Source organism: Argentina silus (genome assembly GCF_951799395.1).
Source record: "Argentina silus genome assembly, chromosome: 8".
Taxonomy (NCBI): Eukaryota; Metazoa; Chordata; class Actinopteri; order Argentiniformes; family Argentinidae; genus Argentina; species Argentina silus.
This window is the reverse complement of record NC_139662.1, coordinates 7184887-7202407: the sequence shown is the minus strand read 5'-3', so window position 1 is coordinate 7202407 and position 17521 is coordinate 7184887. Positions and strand designations below refer to the sequence as shown.

General features: G+C 43.5%; 2 protein-coding genes across 3 annotated transcripts; one reads left to right on the top strand and one right to left on the bottom strand.

Moving 5' to 3' along the window:
• Positions 1-236: 236 nt before the first annotated feature.
• On the bottom strand, positions 237-11734 carry LOC310807945 (6-phosphofructo-2-kinase/fructose-2,6-bisphosphatase-like). Of its 2 annotated transcripts, XM_083674614.1 has the most exons (16): positions 11675-11734; positions 10782-10822; positions 8904-9034; positions 4731-4856; positions 4375-4471; positions 4150-4216; positions 3408-3482; positions 3146-3202; positions 2935-3056; positions 2578-2785; positions 2156-2302; positions 1933-2037; positions 1582-1711; positions 1416-1478; positions 1262-1326; positions 237-1132 (listed from the first exon to the last, which is right to left on the bottom strand). In XM_083674614.1, exons 3-16 carry the CDS (start codon positions 8953-8955, stop codon positions 1073-1075), a joined length of 1374 nt encoding a protein of 457 aa, XP_083530740.1. In that variant the 5' UTR covers positions 8956-9034; positions 10782-10822; positions 11675-11734; the 3' UTR covers positions 237-1072. The 2 variants fall into 2 exon arrangements, with proteins under 2 accessions (XP_083530740.1, XP_083530739.1); XM_083674613.1 differs by lacking the exons at positions 3408-3482; positions 4150-4216; positions 4375-4471; ... (2 more) ...; positions 10782-10822; positions 11675-11734 and having other exon boundaries at positions 237-1161; positions 3146-3198.
• On the top strand, positions 11039-17399 carry pnkp (polynucleotide kinase 3'-phosphatase). Its single transcript, XM_083674611.1, has 18 exons — positions 11039-11150; positions 11471-11591; positions 12188-12234; positions 12498-12785; positions 13117-13383; positions 13629-13708; positions 14171-14228; positions 14448-14555; positions 14751-14822; positions 14970-15018; positions 15357-15427; positions 15684-15776; positions 15873-15969; positions 16090-16151; positions 16239-16348; positions 16532-16619; positions 16786-16853; positions 17067-17399. Exons 2-18 carry the CDS (start codon positions 11471-11473, stop codon positions 17185-17187), a joined length of 1800 nt encoding a protein of 599 aa, XP_083530737.1. The 5' UTR covers positions 11039-11150; the 3' UTR covers positions 17188-17399.
• Positions 17400-17521: the final 122 nt, after the last annotated feature.

The following is a 17521-nucleotide window of genomic DNA, read 5'->3' as shown; positions in this document are numbered from 1 at the left end:
ACATCCCAAACTCAGTCTGCTCTCTCCCTCCTTTCTGTTTTCACCCATTCCAAAAAATATGAGGATTTTAAATACTACATGAGTTTAAAAATGTTTTTGTTGTTGAATTCGATTCAGTATTCAAAAATATAAAGGCTAGATTGTTTCCCCTAGATGTAGGCTAGTAGGCCTAAGTGGTGGTATAAAATTGTCAGGCCAATTTCTTTTAATTCTACAAATTATTTAACAAATGCAGTTTCAGACAGTTATTTACAGCCCTGGTACAATCTGTAACATGTCTTCACAATTATGAGTTGATAACATGAGTTATGTTCTTAAAACCAGCTATTTTTGCCCTGAATTCCTATCATCAGCAAAGGATGGTCTGTTCACATCCATAAAGAAATAGGGGTTGTGTCGCTTTGTCTGCTTGGGCAAACTTTATTTGCTGGTAATGTTGTTGTTTGTTTGGAGCTGTCCATGGTGCTGACACCTACCACAAGCATCATCACTTATTACATACAGGAAGTATCTTGTGAAAATTACTTTAAACATAATAAATGTTCACTGGGGTGGATGGTATTGTTCACATCACTTGCTTGCAACTCTATTTGCCCTGATATTGTTAGTCTTTTCCGGGAAAACATTTGTTTGGCCTCAATACTTTGGACCATGCACATCACACCACACTCCTGTGACAAATTCTGTGAAACCACTTATGACACCATGTCGCTGACAGTGATTCACCAAATGGCATCATAATCCGATACAGTAGCAAACTGAGGCACATTTCTTGGAATTTAAGCCAACAACACAATCTTAAACTGGGCATTTGTCCTGCCATGTTGCTCCAGGGGGAGGTAGAAATCAGTCAGTTTTCATGTCACATAGGTAGTGGGGTTTGTCATTATTCTGATCAATAAATCCTTCGTCCAGTCTTCTCTCTTGTCTCTCTTCTCCCTTGGATTCCTTTTGTCATGTGTCTGTGTTTGACACTAAAATAAAGCATCATTGATTGAATATTAAGTTAAAACTAGAAAATATTACAGCTTTTTAATTTATGGTCCTAGAGTCCATATCTCCCAAATGGTCTTCATATGTGCTCAGGTACTGTCTTCAGCGCCTCCTCTGGGTCTCTGGTAACGTCCACATTCTACAACAACAATAACAACAACAACACAACTACAGGCACACTGTTAAGACTTATGGATGTACTGTACTTCTAATACTGTGCTACATTCAACACACTCGTTGGACATACTGTATTATCTTTCAAACTTACCGTCGGCTTTTCTCTGTGTGTGTTGACTGCTTCAACATTTAGGAAAACAGGCTCCACTTTACAGCCTACAGCAGGAGAGAGAAAGCCATCAAGCAAAATGTTTTGTGAAATCACAGCATGTGAATTTTAAAGGCCCATTTTAGCAGCAGCTTACCATAGGCCACCGGTGTGAGTTTGAGCACAGTATGAAGAGGACATCTTAGGTATGGCAACTCATCTATGGAATAAAGGGCACATTTGAGCTGTGACAAACTTAATTAAGACAAGATCATGCAAAATAAACCCATGTTTCAATGGACTGGTACCCTATGGTATAGTACCTGCGGTTTTGTCTAGGAAGTAGGCCAGCAGGCAACGCATGATCGCTTGGTGGCACACAACTAGCACATTCTCCTGCCTCTCCAGCTCCATAATCACAGGCTCTAGGCGGTGGACCAGGTCCTCATAAGACTGGGGTAGAGAGGGAAGGGAATTGGACCAAGAAAAACAGGCACATATGGATTGAATTATGATCCCCACCCACTCAAATCCACCTGTGTGTTTCATCTGTGATTTCAACCCAAATGACATCAGTATGCAGTACAAGTGTACTGTAAATGTATGTTTTGTAATGTACCAATACTCTGGTATTGGTACATTAATACTAATACTGTGGTGAAAACAGGTCCTACCTCACCCTTGGGGTAACGGTAACGATACTTGTCTTGGTCTCTCAGTGCAAACTCCTCTGGGAATTTCTCCTGAATCTCTTCATACGTCAAATCCTCACACACACCCTGAGAGAGCAGAGAACACATTCACACATTATCCGATAAGTGATATTGTTGACACTCATTCAATACTTCATTCAATCCTTTCCTTCACTGCTAAACTCAGCAGTAGACAGAACCTCACCGCGTCGATCTCGTTGAGGGCCTTCCACTGTTCATAGGGTATCCCTACAGCCTCTGCTGTCTGGATGGTCCTCTTCATGTGGCTGGTCCACACCTTCAGATCCTTGATAGACTGGCTCCTGATGAAACCCCCCAGGGCACAGGCATACTACAGGGAGAGGGTGTGGGGGTTCAATATGACTCTATTCAATTCAATTAGCTAAGTATTCAATCCCAAGGAGCAATTGTTGGTGGGCTGAAGGACAGAATGGACGTCTGGTATGTACTAGAAATGTCCCTAGTAATTGAATACAAGACTTCACATTTTCAAACAAACAGCCGAGCTTAGAGAGTTGTTCATCTCTGTACTGGGATGGGAGTCATGGGACAGTTAAATTATGACAGTATGTTTAGTCTGCTTGGATCCTAGTGTGGCCTGCTCACCTTGTTACCCCGAGGAGTAAGGCCTGAGTCCCCCCCGATGCGTCCCACCAGGTTGAGTTCACTCTCGCCATGGCGGCTCAGATAGATGGAACGCGGCGTAACGTGGATGTTCATGAGGTAGTAGACAATCCTGCTCTGGATGTGGTCCTGTACCCGGTTCACCAGGTATCTACTGCCCACGTTGAAGATCTTGATGTAGGACAGGTGCCTGTTGCAAATGACATATACATAGAGCAGGGAAAAGATGGAGGAATGTTTGTCTTTTACTCAATAGCTTTCACTTTCTCTAGCTGTAACACAGAGACAATCTGTTTGCACGGAATGTTCAATTGAGAAGCATGAATTACAGAACTCTACCTGTCTTTCTCGTCATCCAAAGGTACATAGGTTTGCTTGTAGCACTCAATGCGCTTCAGAAAGTCATCTAGTGCCTCATCCTTATCACAGTCCACATAGTCTGGGCTGCTGATCTTCACTTGCTGTAGAAAGTCAGAGTATAATTTAGAACCTTAGAATTTAGAATCTTAGAGAGCCCTCTAACAACAGGGTTAAGAGAGGGCTTTCTCACCATTATATTCGCCGCAATGATGTCTGGATCATCACAGATGGACTCCACAAAAAACACCTATGAAGCAAATCAATTGGTTAGTGGAAGGAAGAGTTGTTTATGATGGCGAGAGGTTTATGTAAGTTCATAATTTAGTCATAATGTAGTCAGATGATGATGTAGGCCTATGTCGTTGCTTAATAGCCAATAAGCAGGTGATGAGGTGTTTAATGGTGTAGCTGTTACAGGGCTGTGGGGTAGTGAGTTGTGCCCCTTTACTTGCCTTGTAGCCCAATTCCTTGGCAAAGCTGCCAATGACCCCCCTCCTCTCCCGTGTGGTATTGGTGGCATCAAACACCTTGATGGAGGATGGGAGAGAAATTAGTGCTCCTAATATACTGTACAAGTGTCTTTCAACTTGTACTGTAAATTCCATTTACTAAATACAGTGGACTCCAACGTTCACTCGAAACTAAATAATACACTCACCAAACACTTTATTAGGAACACTATACTAATACTGGGTAGGGCCTCCCTTTGCTCTCAAAACAGCCTCAATTCTTCATGGCATTGATTCCACAAGATGTTGGAAATATTCCTTTAAGATTCTGATCCATGATGACATGATTGCATCACACAATTCCTGCAGATTTTTCAGGTGCACTTTCAAGCTGTGAATTTCCCATTCTACCACATCCCAAAGGTGTTCTATTGGATTCAGATCCGGTGATTGGGAAGGCCACTGAAGAACACTGAACTTAGTGTCATGTTCATGAAACCAGTTTGAGACGACTTTTGTTTTGTGACATGGTGCATTATCATGCTGGAAGTAGCCATTAGAAGATGGATAAATTGTTCTCTCTGTGCTCTGTGAGGTTCTATTTGGGCTCTCTCTCCCCCTCCCTTTAAGGCTATAGGCTCTACATCATATTCTCCCTGAGTTATGTCTCAGTCATGTGTTAGAGGTATGGTGTGAGTGCAGACAGACAGTCAGTGGGACAGTTTCCGTTGTCCTTCTTACTCACGGCTACTTGTCCCTGTTCCTTGTTGAAGTAGGCTGTCACATCTTTCAGGGCAGTTGCAGCACAGGCCCTGAGAGAGAACTCAAAGTCAGATAAACTAAGAACAATACATCTAATCATACAACACAGATGAAGTTGACAAGTAGGAGAATTCTGCTCAGTGCTCACAATACCACAATAGACTCTGGGCCCTATATAACATTAAGCGACCCTTCAGACCAGTCTTACTTGCGGATCTTCATGGCATCTTCATTGTCAGGTCGGAAAAACTCGAAGCTCTTGTAGCTCTGGACGGCCTCCCTGCGGTACTGTCCCAGATTGAAGACTGGGCAACAGGGGAAGGAGAAGAGAGGAGGGCGGTCAACACATCACTGATGCCTGTCGCTTCTTCCAAAAAATCTTTATAAAATGGCTAGCAGGCTACTGTGTGTGGGTGTAACATAAGCTGATGAGACTGGATTTAAATCATTTGTACTTTATGTCCACAGTTATATATCCACATTAAACCACCATAACATTCTATGTTGTTGTGTCTTGAGTCAGAGATTCTGGGAAAGGATTTTGTTTGTAATTTGTCGACTGACCTTTCGTGTTAACCCCTATCCAGTTGAGGTAGCGAGTGAGCTTCTTGGATATGTAGGTCTTCCCTCTAGCAGGCAGTCCCACCATCACAATCAACGTGGGGGAGTTGGTGAACTGGGGCACGGAGGCTACAGTGGAAACACAACAAACCTCCTTAGTACAAGAAACATTATCATTTAAGTTGCTCTTATACCTGTGTGTAATAATGCTGTAAGAAGATTGTAGTAACATGTTATTACACTATTAGTAATTGCTTTGTAACATTGTAATGGGGAGGTGGCGCCAACCAGTATGGCTGCTGTTTCCCAAGCTCTCTCTCACTTCTGCTATTTTCATTGTTTTTTCATGTTAATCGTTATTTTCTTGATATTGTTCATAGGTTGATATTGTTTTTATATTGTTTACTGTATTGATGAGAGCTGCTTGTAAAGTCAGAATGTCACTGCACTGTTGATAAAAGTAGGAACGCATAGTAATGTGGAACAATCCTTGTTATTACACGAGTGATGCAACGGCAAGACAAATGTCCAAAAAGAAATGTTTCGTATGCCAAGATTAAGAGTCCAAATAGAGCCCCAGTGAGGTGTGTGTACCTTAGTGCCAAGGTAATCCTCACCATCTCATTAAGAGAGAGAGCATCAGGGGACAGGCATATCAAATGTCTTCTCCCCAAATGAGCCACCTGGGTGTTTTTAGTTTGACTGGAGTATCATGTGCTAACATATCACACCTGTGTTGCCTTGATCACATGTGCAGTCATGTGATACATGTACTGTATGACATTTGACAGTCAGTTGTCAGTTGCTCTGCAGGGTCCATTGACATTGACTGGCTCCTTTATTACCCATCATTCATTAATTCATTCATTCAGAGATTAACAACAAGAATTAGTAATTTACCCAAAGGTAAACAAACCTTCTCCACTATATGGTAACAACCAAACACGTTGCCAAATCATCACTCAGACTAGCCAGCTGCTCATCCTCCCCTGATAGCGAACCCCTCTGAGATTGCATACAAATTAGAAAATCCAGATGCAGGTGTTAATGCGTGTACAGAAGCATTCCTCAGGGTCATTGGGGTACTTAACTACCATGTGCATATCAGACTTCATCCCTTCGCATAAGTCTTGCTCAGACTGCAACAAGATGTTCCTTAAAACTGAGTTCATACAGTGTATCAGAGACCAGCTTCTCTTAACTCAGGGTTTATGAGGGTGTTAAATTACAGTAGCTGGGAGAAAGGAGCAATTTTGTGGCTCCAGAATGTCACAGATCAGCAGGTGGGAGAGAGGAGGCATATCCAGTAGAAGCCCTGTTATAGGGCAATAGGTGGGAGAGAGGAGGGACACGGTATGTGGGAGCTCCAGCGTGTTACAGGACAGTGGGTGGACAACAGGAGGGACACAGAGCTCCAGGGTGTTATAGGGCAGGTGGGAGGGAGGAGGGACATAGAGGCTCCAGGTCCTCTCAGCGTGAATGGAGACTGCAGTGTCAGCATACAGGTCACAGGACACGAGTGTCAGGCAGGCAGCAGGGGAAGCAGCACTGCATGGCCCTAATCTCATGGCCCACTTCTCTCCCTCAGACAGTCGCCTGGCCTGGCCTGTCTCTCACTGAGCAGGATTGAGATCATTCACACGCACATGGGGAGGGGGGAAGCTATGGGACACATCAGAGAATGTCACTATGAAACAGACAATCACATTTCAACCTGACAATAAGACTTTGATTAAAGGTCTGAGTGCTCTTCCACCTGTTGCTTCAAAGAAGCAGAGCAGATATGATAAAAGAGAGAGATGAGGATAGGGATAGAGAGAGAGAGAGAGAGAGAGAGAGAGAGAGAGAGAGAAAGAAAGAAAGAAAGAAAGAAAGAAAGAAAGAAAGAAAGAAAGAAAGAAAGAGAGAGAGAGATACAGAGTACGTCGTACAGGCTGAGTGATTCCCACTTACAGCCTCTCCTGCGATTCAGCTGTCTGCCCATCCATGGCACCCAGATCTTGAGCAGCGGAGTCTGAGTGAGCTCTTTCTGCTCTGTGGACATGTCGGCACTAGTGTGAGGCCAGAGCCGGACGCAGAGTCATGCACGGCACAGTCCCCCCCGCCTGTGCAGTGGAGCGAGTGTGAGCGAGGGAGACAAGAAGAGCAACACAGCCGTGTGCCTCAATGAACTCTGCTGAAGTCACCTGACTGTTGCCAAGGAGAAGGAGGCGGGAGGACAGAGGGGGCTGGCGGAGGACTTCTAGCTACGCTAGTTCCACTGTGTTCAGCAGTTAACAGGGCCAAAGGGGACCAACTTTAGAGAAAATCTTTCAGGATATTAGCCTGAAGGGAGGAACCATCACAACCACAATCAACTGTTGTGGTGATACAGTATGCCCATTGCCCAATAATGGTGTAAGGCATTGATCAGATAAATATTGAAGTGCTGTAGTCTGTATTTAGTACAGCAAGAGACAGTGTGGGGTTCCTCTATTTTGCCACAAGGAGGCAGTTGGGTTCAAACAGTCCCCCATACTACTATACAGTTCCACCTCATAAAGCTTCACAAATCGTTTGACTTGCTTGACTGGATGCTGAAAAGGTGTGCGCTTGAATAAGTCATACACTCTAATAGGCTTGCGCGGTAGTAGTGACCCGACACCCTACCACACAATTCGCTATAAAGGTTAAACCAGGAAGAATAGATAGAGTAACTGTCATTTAGTACAGCTCTCATTTGTCTGTAGCCTGCAGCATCAAAAGAAACATGATGAAATGAAACCTTCATATCTGGCTATGTTTCAGCTGTAGTACACTCATTCATGTTGTACACCTATAGATGTCTGGCCTAGTGAACATCAGGTCAACAGGTAAGGAATAAGGCACTAACAAGATTATAGAATTAGATGGCCTTATGACACATGAACAGTGTCTAAACTCATTATACCTTGTTGCACTGGAGTAGTAAAACAAGAGACAGCATGGCGTTCATTATGTGATAGATAGCCAACTGTATTCTGCTCAGCAGACCTATACTACCCCATCATCACAGATATACAATAGCTTACAGGGGAAGCTGGTGGAGGTCATCAGAGGACGGGCTCATTGTAATGGATGGGATGGAGTAAGAATGCTGTCAAACACACGTGTTTGCAACCACTCCTCACACCATTCCTGCTATCATACATTTCTGTATGATATTGATATAAGAGGTCCAAAGATCTAAAGGTCATGAGTTCAGTCTGGCAAGTCTGACATGGAAGCATTTTCTAGAAAACGTGCTTCATGAGTATGTGACTTAATGCAGTCATCAAGCGAGGTTGATACATTTGAATACAACTTAAATAAATATTAGAAATTGTTGCTATAGTTTCTAAGAAAAACTGTTCAGTAAGTCTGACAGTCTCTTGGCCCCTAGTCATGACTCCAACGGAAATAGATTCATGTGTCCAAATGTCAGCTCTCAGATCAACTGTCACTACGCTACTCCAGTGACTGACTACACATTGGGCACAATTCATGTATTGTTGGTTGATGTATAAAGGCTAAGTAGTAAACCTGATATTCTGTAGTGTTTATGCTAGTAGTAATAGTAATGACCAGTCTTTCTGTTTTGGGGTAGAGCCCAGTATTGAAGAGGAAGGGAACATACTTTCCTGCTGAAGGCCGGGTTTGGCCTGGCAGGAATTCAGACTGGCCTCCCAAACAGGCCGCTGGGATAGAGAAGGCTGCAGCTGAACTGGCCATCTGCCCTCACCTACAGCTTACTCCCTCTCTCTCTCTCTATTATACAAGTTGACTAAATTCCCACGGTATGAAAATGGGAAAAGAGTTGACATTTGGCTGTTGATTTATCCCGCTGCTTCGTTTACAAATACTAGCACAGAATGACATTTTATATCATGTTATACTATATGGAAACAGTGCACAATCACACTAAAGCTTTGAGAAGAGACAACTATGAAAGAACAAAGAACAACTTTAGGAGAATTATCAACAGTTCCCAGAGAGACAGAGACACGCGTTGAGAACTGTGTAACAGGATGGACACTTTTCCAGTTCAGTCTATTTTTACCCATGTATTTCTGTCCAGTATGTTGATAACATGTTCTCATGTTTGTGCTGTAAAGCACTGAACCACCACAGTAAAATGCACGTGTGCAGCTATGCTATCTTCCTTATCAGTGGTCTCACCTGCACTGTCACACCTGCGACGCCTCACATATTCCATTGCCGGTAGTTCCATCTTCACCAATATTCCACCAAGACGTGTCCAAGAGCAGATATAGGAGTCCACAGTCGTGAAGCCTGCTGGTCCCTATGGGCTGCAGATGCTCTTATTAACGTAACCAAACCCCACTGCCAAAGCATTCTCCCCCCCCCCCCTCCCTCCCTCCCTCCCTCCCTCCCTCTCTCTCTCTCTCCAACGACACATGGGACATATGATAGCAGTAGCCTGGGCCTGTCCTTCAATGTTTGCCAAGGCCAGGGTTCACAACCTACAGACGTAGAAGGAGGGGGGGCAGGGGATGGTTCATAACAACACCAAAGGTCACTGAGGGGGGGTTTAGCCTTTATGCTGCTGTTAGTATTATCATGCTCACGTGTGTTTATTACACTGGGTTTAATACACTGCAATTAAAGGATAACATGGCATCTGGGCCTTGTGTTATGGAGGGTAACAGTTGGGTAATAGTGAGGGTGATATGAACAGTTCTGTCTCAACTTTTTGGAGGGGTCAAACATTTCAGCTATTGTAGAACCGACAAAAGATTCAATACTTGTGATCCAGTCAATTCAGAAAAAAATATGCATTAGTTGGACATTACAGGCATATTTCTGCAGAGAGCAGTTGTGGTTCAGAGGGTCAACTAACATACCTAAGCTACATTCTTGACATCCCAATTTGAGGCCCCAAAAAGACTCTTGATTAATCTTAAGATGTGACCATACACTGTACAGTGTCACTGCAGAAAGCAGTGGATGGGCTACTGAACAGTATGGTGGGTTGCTTTGATTTATGTCGGCAGCATTAATACTTATTTGAGGTGGAATAAATAAGCATACCTACTTCCTTACATACTCTTATGGCAGCACATAAGGCATCCACAAGAGAGCGCCATTGCTTACAATCTGCAGCGTACTTGGTAGGGTTCACTGGTCGTCTGCACACATTTTTCTTTACGATCAGGGTTAGGGGAGTTGTGTCTGTACTTTTGTATACTTCGGTTTCTGAGATTTTATTTGCCCATTTGACAAACTGTGTCATGACTCAGGAGTCTTGAGTCAGTGACTGGATGTAACCAAATATATCCTATCTCTGTGCTGTGACTCATGTGGCGATCATGGAAGATTGCCAAGAGTGAATGGAAAATGTCATGAACTCGATGATATTGAAGAATTGAGGAAATACAATAGTATTGTATTTAGTAGTTTTTACTAGTTTGACTCTCAACTATATAAAAACAAGTTGGGTGAAAACCTAATCAAGGATTGCATTTATTCCAAGAAATAAAGAGTCAGAACCAGTTGAAATTAAATGCAGTTGAAGTTTCTAAGCAGAAGTGTTCCCAAATTAGATCTGTGAAGGGGAGTGAACCGGGGCAGGTTGAAGGGAACTATTTCATGGAATGAAACGCAGCCTAATACGTGCCTCCCACCCCAGCTCCGCCTTCGTGTTGATGTTCATCCATACCAGAGAACGTGCCTACAGCTGTGTTCTCTGAAAGACTTCAAAATAAAAGCGCGAGGTAATAGATCTCTGCAAAGCGATGAGATCACAATATTTAATCATATTTTTCATGAATTAAGGAATTATTACGTAACAGAAAGTATGTACAATAAAAAAAAAACATTTCAAAAAAATTATTAGATTGCATAGTGAACACATAATGTATTGTACACAAAGTAGTGAGTACAGTGGTAGTAAAACTCATGTTTACCCTTGGAAAATATGTTGTGTACAGTCCATTATGTCTTCCCTATGCTATCTAGGAGATGGCACGTTTAACTATTGGGACACAGTAAAGGGCCAATAATAGTTTGTCTGACTCCCTCATGGTTGAAACTCACTTGATATGTATACTAGAAGTGTTGCTGAGTACAGTGGTGGCCTTGGAAAAGAAAAGAAAACATACAAACCCTTAAAAACACAAATAATACATTGAGAGGATTAAATGTTTATTTCCAGATATAGTTATATATAAGTGTGGTTCCTCATTCCATATTTAGTATTTCTAAATGCTTAAACAAGTTTAACGTGGGCGGTTTTATTTTGAAGAAATCCTCATTTCCATACATACACCAGAGCTAAGTGGGCGGAGTTCCACTATTGTCGTTCACAGAACACAGCTCCTGCCTACCCTAGCTTTTGTGAAGTTAACTCGTGTTATATTATAGCTATAATTATAACCACGGGCTAAGTACAAACATCCTACAAATGTTGAGTAACTTTTCTTATTTCGTAAATTGTATGCAAAGCCTGCTGCCGGTTTGGATCGATACTTAAATGAGCTAGCTAGCCAGCCAGCTAAGTATTAATCAAAGCTCAAAGTAGCCCGTGTTGCTTGCTAGCTCTGACTGTACAGCTGCTGAGCAAATCCTCGGTCGATGTTTCGGGGACTGTTAACTTACATGTCATTGTAAATGATCTAGCAAGCCGCTCAGCTGTTATTGCTCTCACTGTTATTCCTGCTTCATAATTTACGCTGCTCTGGAACCATGTGGTTCATGGTATAAATCATACCCTCTCTTGTTTGCAGATGCAGTGCACACTGGTAAGTGCATCCGGCGCTCACATCCCCCTGACCGACGGCCGAGCCGTGATCTTGGGTCGTGGTCCAGAGACTGGCGTCACTGACAAGAAGTGCTCCAGACATCAGGGTGAGAAGAAGCATGTAACCTACATGTAATCTGGAGTGTCGTGCCGGAGCTTGCGACTTAATTGATGGCATGAATGTCCTTACCTGTTTTGGCATCACTTATCCCAGTTTTGATCCACGTATTCTCCATCATCGGAGATTTTCTTCGGCCCCACGAAATATCAAAAAGGCTGCTTAATATCCATACACATTAACTTCATGCCCGTCATTACCCTCCACGGTGGAAAACTCCAAACATGGCACTCCGCATCGCAATTGCATTTCCGCTTCATCAAGGAACCTCCTCGTTCTTCGTTTACAATTAGACGTTTAGCCAATCACCCTCTGGTTTACCTGCATGCCATGTTTTGAGTTTTCCAGGAATAAAATTAATTTATATATTTTTTTTTGATAAGTGATGCCGAAACAGGTAACGGCACTCATGGTTGAATTAAGTCGCAAGCTCCGGCAAGCCAATCATTTCATGAGCTGGAGTGTTGCTTCGGATTCAGAGTCCAATATGGTCAATGAAGTCTGATGTGACTAAGGACGGCCCTGCTGTGTGCTTATTCATGACAACTGCTAACATTACTGGTTATATGTGAAACTTCTCTCTAGTGAAACTGGTGGCCTGTTGTGCGGACCAGGAGGTACTTGTAACACAGGTATGAAATAATGACCTACCTACCAACTACATTTAGCCCCATATAATGTGACCATGGTGTGTGGATGTCATTCACTGTTATTCGCTACACTTGGGTATCTGTGAACTACACAGAATGTCTGAACTATGGTCACATACAGTATGGGGCCACTCTGCATCGTTCCTGTCAGGGACACGCTCAAATACATCACTCAAATACCTATCCAATCTCTCTTCTTAGCCTTTTTTACTGTATGCTAAGTGATGATGATCCCTCCTTTTCAGCTTGGTCCAAACACCTCTTCCCTGGGCAGTGAGAGCCTTGTGAGGGGTCAGTCTGGCAGACTAACCAATGATGGCACACTTTACCTGGTCAACCAGAGCCATCCTTTCAGGGTGCAGTTTTCTGATCCTTCCAATGGAGCTAGAGCCTCATCATCAGCCCAGAAAGGGAAGGATGAAGAGAAGCTGAACGCATCGGAGAAGACGAGACGAGGAAAGAATGAGAGAGGGAGAGAGTCTCCGAATATCAAGCGCAGCATCCAAGATTTTTTTGCCCCTTCTCCGAAGAAGGTTTGCCAACACATTAATTGATAAAACAGCTACATTTTATAATATACAATACTTTTTTCATAGTAGTGACAGATATTAAGGGTTAAGGTTAAAAATTAGGACTTATTATATTATGCTTAGGCATAGTGTTACAGTCAAACCGGATGCATGGCCTATGAAAATTCAGATACACGTTTGCAAAACAATAAGGCTGTGGCTATGAATACAATTAGTTTGTCAAGCAATTAGCAATACTTTTTGAAACCAATAGGGATGTACTTTCACATACACCATGGTTTATCAATGTTGATCTAATTTTGCTTCTGCCATGTTTGTTTGTGATTTTGCTCAGGCATCTAAGAGGCCACACAGCTCAGAGGAGGACCCAGAGATGAAGCGCCAGAAGACTCAGGGGTCAGACTGTGATGATGATGAGGTGGAAGCTGAGGAGAAGCTCAGAGAGCTGCAGGAATTGGCAGAGAAAGCTACAGGTGCTAATAACAGAAGCGCTAAGCAGACATCATCATCATCCTCATCCTCAGCTTGTACCCAAAGCCACTGGCAGCAGATTGGGAACCTCATGCTCTACACTGCTGCTGGCGTCACAGGAAGCAGTAAGGTTAGTGTTGCACATGAAATGCTGCACATACATCTACTCAATACAAAGCAGTGTATGTGATAAATTGCAGGTTTTATTTGTTGCCAGTGTATTATCTGATGTAAATGTACCACTGATGGGATTCAGACATAATGTATTGGTTGATATCATTAGATTTTCCATTCAGCTTCAACCCAAGCAGCATAAACACAGGGACTTCTCAGACTACCATTTGTAAGAGAAACAATCTTTCACTTCCTGTTCAGATTGCTGGCTTCGACATTGACGGCTGCATCATTACCACCAAGTCTGGAAAGGTGTTTCCCACCACCCCTGATGACTGGAGGTCAGTGAGCCTGGATGGTGTCAGTGAACAGAGGTGGTTTCATGAGCCATGATTGTGCAATGTGTAACCTAGCCTGCAACTTGAAGACTGCATTAACTAGCCCACAGGGCAGATGCTTAAGTTTAGCGGGATAACTTGTGGTGAGCAAGAGACCTGGGTTCAATCCAGATCAGTCATATTGCCCTAAAGGGCTTTTCAGACCAGAGGCTACAGTTGCCTGGGTGGCCACTTGTTCCTCTTTTCTCCGCCCACCACCCAATTCCCATAGAAAATCAATGGACCCTGAGCAGCTGTCACCCCTTGTCTGAAACCTGCTCATGTTCAGGCTTTCCTCTCTCTTCACTGGCTCTTCTTCTCTCTCCAAATAACGTTTTCTCTACCCCTCATTATCTATATGCAAATAATGTCCCTGCCTTTGGAGCAGACATATCCATAAGGTTGTGGTTCTTGTTTCTCTCACAGGATTCTCTTTCCTGAGATCCAACCCAGACTAGCAAGCCTGTTGAAGAAAGGTTACAAGGTAGGAGCTCTTTCTAATGCGATATTAACCATTTAGGTAACACTTTACATTAAGGTGCCCTTTATAAAGGGTTTATAAAGATAAAATGGCAACTCACTGTTGCTGTTATAAAGGGCATTATAATGTACTATAGTAGTACTAAGTGCTACCCATATTTTAGTATGCTTAATTGCAGTCCTGTAGTGTCACTGCTGATAATGTTTTTGTGTACCTTCTTAGGTGGTGTTTTTCACAAACCAAATGGGTATAACTAAGGGGAAACTGAAGCCTGAGGTGTTCAAGTCTAAAGTGGAGGACATCCTACAAACATTACAGCTACCTGTGCAGGTTAGTCTGCAAAAGTGCTCTATTGTTGCTCAAGGTTCCCTGGCAGCCAATTAGAGACTAATTTTGATGTTGTCTTTATGAGAACGTAATTGGTGGCTATTTGAATGTCATCAACATGCCATGTTTATCATGCTCAACCCTAATATGTATAAAGTCTTTCACATCTATGGATTTTTCCGTGTGTGTGTGTTTCAGGTATTTGTGGCGTCTGGTCCTGGTATCTACAGGAAGCCGGTAATGGGGATGTGGGAGCACCTGTGTGAGAAGGTGAGACATTCCTCAAACTATACATGTCAACAAGAATTACATACTGTACAAATAATTGACTATCCTAGCCAAGCCACATTGAACACACAAAATACAATTTGTGTGTGTGTGTGTGTGTGTGTGTGTGTGTGTGTGTGTTTCTCTCAGGCAAATGGTGGTGTGACTGTAGACAAGAGCCAGTGTCTCTATATAGGAGGTGAGTTATCACTAGAGTTTTGTTGTTGCCATGGGGACATCCCATAGCAACAGGGTATTAGCCTGGTCCCAGATCTGTATGTGCTTTAAGCCATCTTTAACTGTCGTGCCAAACATACTAGGTGTGATAGCATTAGTTAAAGGAGTTGGCTGAAGCACACACAGATCTAGGACCAAGCTTATATAAGCTACATCCCTCCCTCTACAATGGCTAAAATATACCTTGACGTTTGGGAATCCTCAACAACTACAACATTTGATTGCTCCATTTGACACAAGTATATGCTCCAAAGTGGATAATCAACAGCTGATGTATGTGTATCCTCTCCTCTCTGGCAGATGCAGCAGGGAGGCCTGTCAATTGGGCTCCAGGCAAGAAGAAGAAGGATTTCTCCAGCAGTGACCGACTGGTAAGGCTTCCTTGTCTTGACTCCCAGTCTGGAGTACCACCCCGACACCAGATCAACCCCTAGTCCTTACCCTCTATGCACTTTTTAACATCTGGGAGGATTAGACAGGTGTAAGCCCCTGTTTACTCCATCTTGCCCCCTGATTGGTCCGTTGGTCATTGGTCAGGTCTGCTTGTCTGGTCTTCACTATACACTTTTGTTAGAAAAAAAAAGTCCCTGATCTCTCTCTCTCTTTTTTTCTCTCACACATGTCTAGTTTGCTCTGAATATTGGGCTGCAGTTTCACACCCCTGAGGAATATTTCCTTGGCTGGAAGAGTGCCCCCTTCAGTCTACCTACGTTTGACCCTGTGAGTAACTGCGTGTGGTTTTCTGTGTTTTACAGTCTGCACAGCATAGGTGCTGTAGTTAACGTGTGTGTGTGTGTGTGTGTGCGCGCTCTCCAGAGGAAGTGTGATTCCAATGCCAGACTGTATGACCCGCCCACTGCCTCCCTCACTTTGACCCAGCAGGAAGTCATTGTTGCTGTTGGTTTCCCTGCTTGTAAGTAGAGGTGCATGTACATCATTGCCCCCCCCCCTTTTTACCCCTCTTCCACCATCCCTCCCCCATCACCTCTCTCTCCTTCCTAATGTCTCTCCCCTATTTCTCTGTCCTCCCCAGCTGGGAAATCCACCTTCTTCCAGACTCACTTCATCCCAAAGGACTATGCTTACGTGAACAGGGTGAGTGGTCCTTGTGGCTGTTTTTAACGTGACCTCACACACTGACCCAACCGTAACCTAGCCTAACGTTTGTCCTGTGTATGTCAGGACACCCTGGGGTCCTGGCAGAACTGTGTGTCGGCATGCGAGCGGGCTCTGAGGGAGGGACGCAGCGTGGTCGTGGACAACACCAACCCAGACCCAGAGTCTCGCAAACGGTAGGTAACCTGCTTGCGCCATCTCCATCTCCATCTCCATCTCCAGGAGTAAACATTTAGTTCTTCATTCCTCCACCGGGTATGTGGATGTCAGTCATTGTGTATGTAGGTGCACAAGAACAGTTAGCTGCATATTCCTGGTGCGTGTGTGTGATGTTTTGCTGTATATTGCTCTCTTCCCAGGTATGTGGACGTCAGCCAGACAGCAGGAGTGTTGTGTCGCAGTTTCCTCTTCTCCGCCTCCCTGGAGCAGGCCAAGCACAATAACAGAGTAGGCTTCCTCTCTCTTCTCTCTCTTCTCTCTCCATTCATATGATCATTTTCAGTCATGGGATTTGTATTTCTTCTGCATACTCTGAGGGTCTGCACTGATGCTGCATGGTGGTTTTGCATGAGTGATACGCAGTGTTTTCATCAGTTCTCTTGTGCCTTTGCAGTTCCGTGAGATGGTCCCCTCCGCCACCAAACACATGAAAGTGAATGACATGATCTTCCACAGCTACAAGTAAGTCACATTGGCCTCACGGCAACATGTTCCTAGTCACCACTGTTTGTAGAGACTCACTGTCATACACTGGTTGCAGTGTACTGACATATATAACATACATACATACGTAACACACATATACTGTGACTGAGATCTATGCAATGTAAAGGTAGTGTGTGTGTCCTACAAGCCATTGCCTACTCTGAACAGATTCTTTGCTTTTCCACACAGCAAGAAGTTTGTGGCGCCGAGTCTCTCGGAAGGCTTCTCAGAAATCCTGCAGATTCACTTTGTGCCACGGTTTACAGACAGCCAATCTGAGGCCCTCTTTCGACAGTTCTCCGAAGGTTGAACAGCTGGCATTCTTTATTTCTTTTTTTTTTGACACAAGCTTTCTAGATTGTCATTGTTGTAGACAAGACAGGAAAATAATCTAGCAGTTGTGCCAATCCAACAACATTGTTGCATGTGGGCAACCTGTCAGTTTATCTGCTGCTAAACAACAAATTAATGCTATTTTCAACCAATGCACACTCTCAGCTTGAAAGAACAGATTGTCTTAAAGTGTCACACCACACATCAGTATTCATGTATGATTGGCTTGAGTTTTCTACATTATCTTGTCACACACAATGCGATACCATTCTTGTGCCTAGAATTATTTTTTTTTATCACCAAACATGACT

Bases quoted from the DNA above. Each gene is read 5' to 3' on its own strand.
- LOC310807945 (XM_083674614.1), bottom strand. From the start codon at position 8,955: ATGGAACTACCGGCAATGGAATATGTGAGGCGTCGCAGGTGTGACAGT. The intron at 3,203-3,407 runs GCAAGTAAAGGG...TTTGCTTCATAG, and splicing joins CCAAGGAATTGGGCTACAAG to GTGTTTTTTGTGGAGTCCAT. The intron at 2,038-2,155 runs GTGAGGTTCTGT...CTGCTCTCTCAG, and splicing joins CCCTCAACGAGATCGACGCG to GGTGTGTGTGAGGATTTGAC.
- pnkp (XM_083674611.1), top strand. From the start codon at position 11,471: ATGCAGTGCACACTGGTAAGTGCATCCGGCGCTCACATCCCCCTGACC. The intron at 15,970-16,089 runs GTAAGTAGAGGT...TGTCCTCCCCAG, and splicing joins TGCTGTTGGTTTCCCTGCTT to CTGGGAAATCCACCTTCTTC. The intron at 16,854-17,066 runs GTAAGTCACATT...TTTTCCACACAG, and splicing joins ATGATCTTCCACAGCTACAA to CAAGAAGTTTGTGGCGCCGA.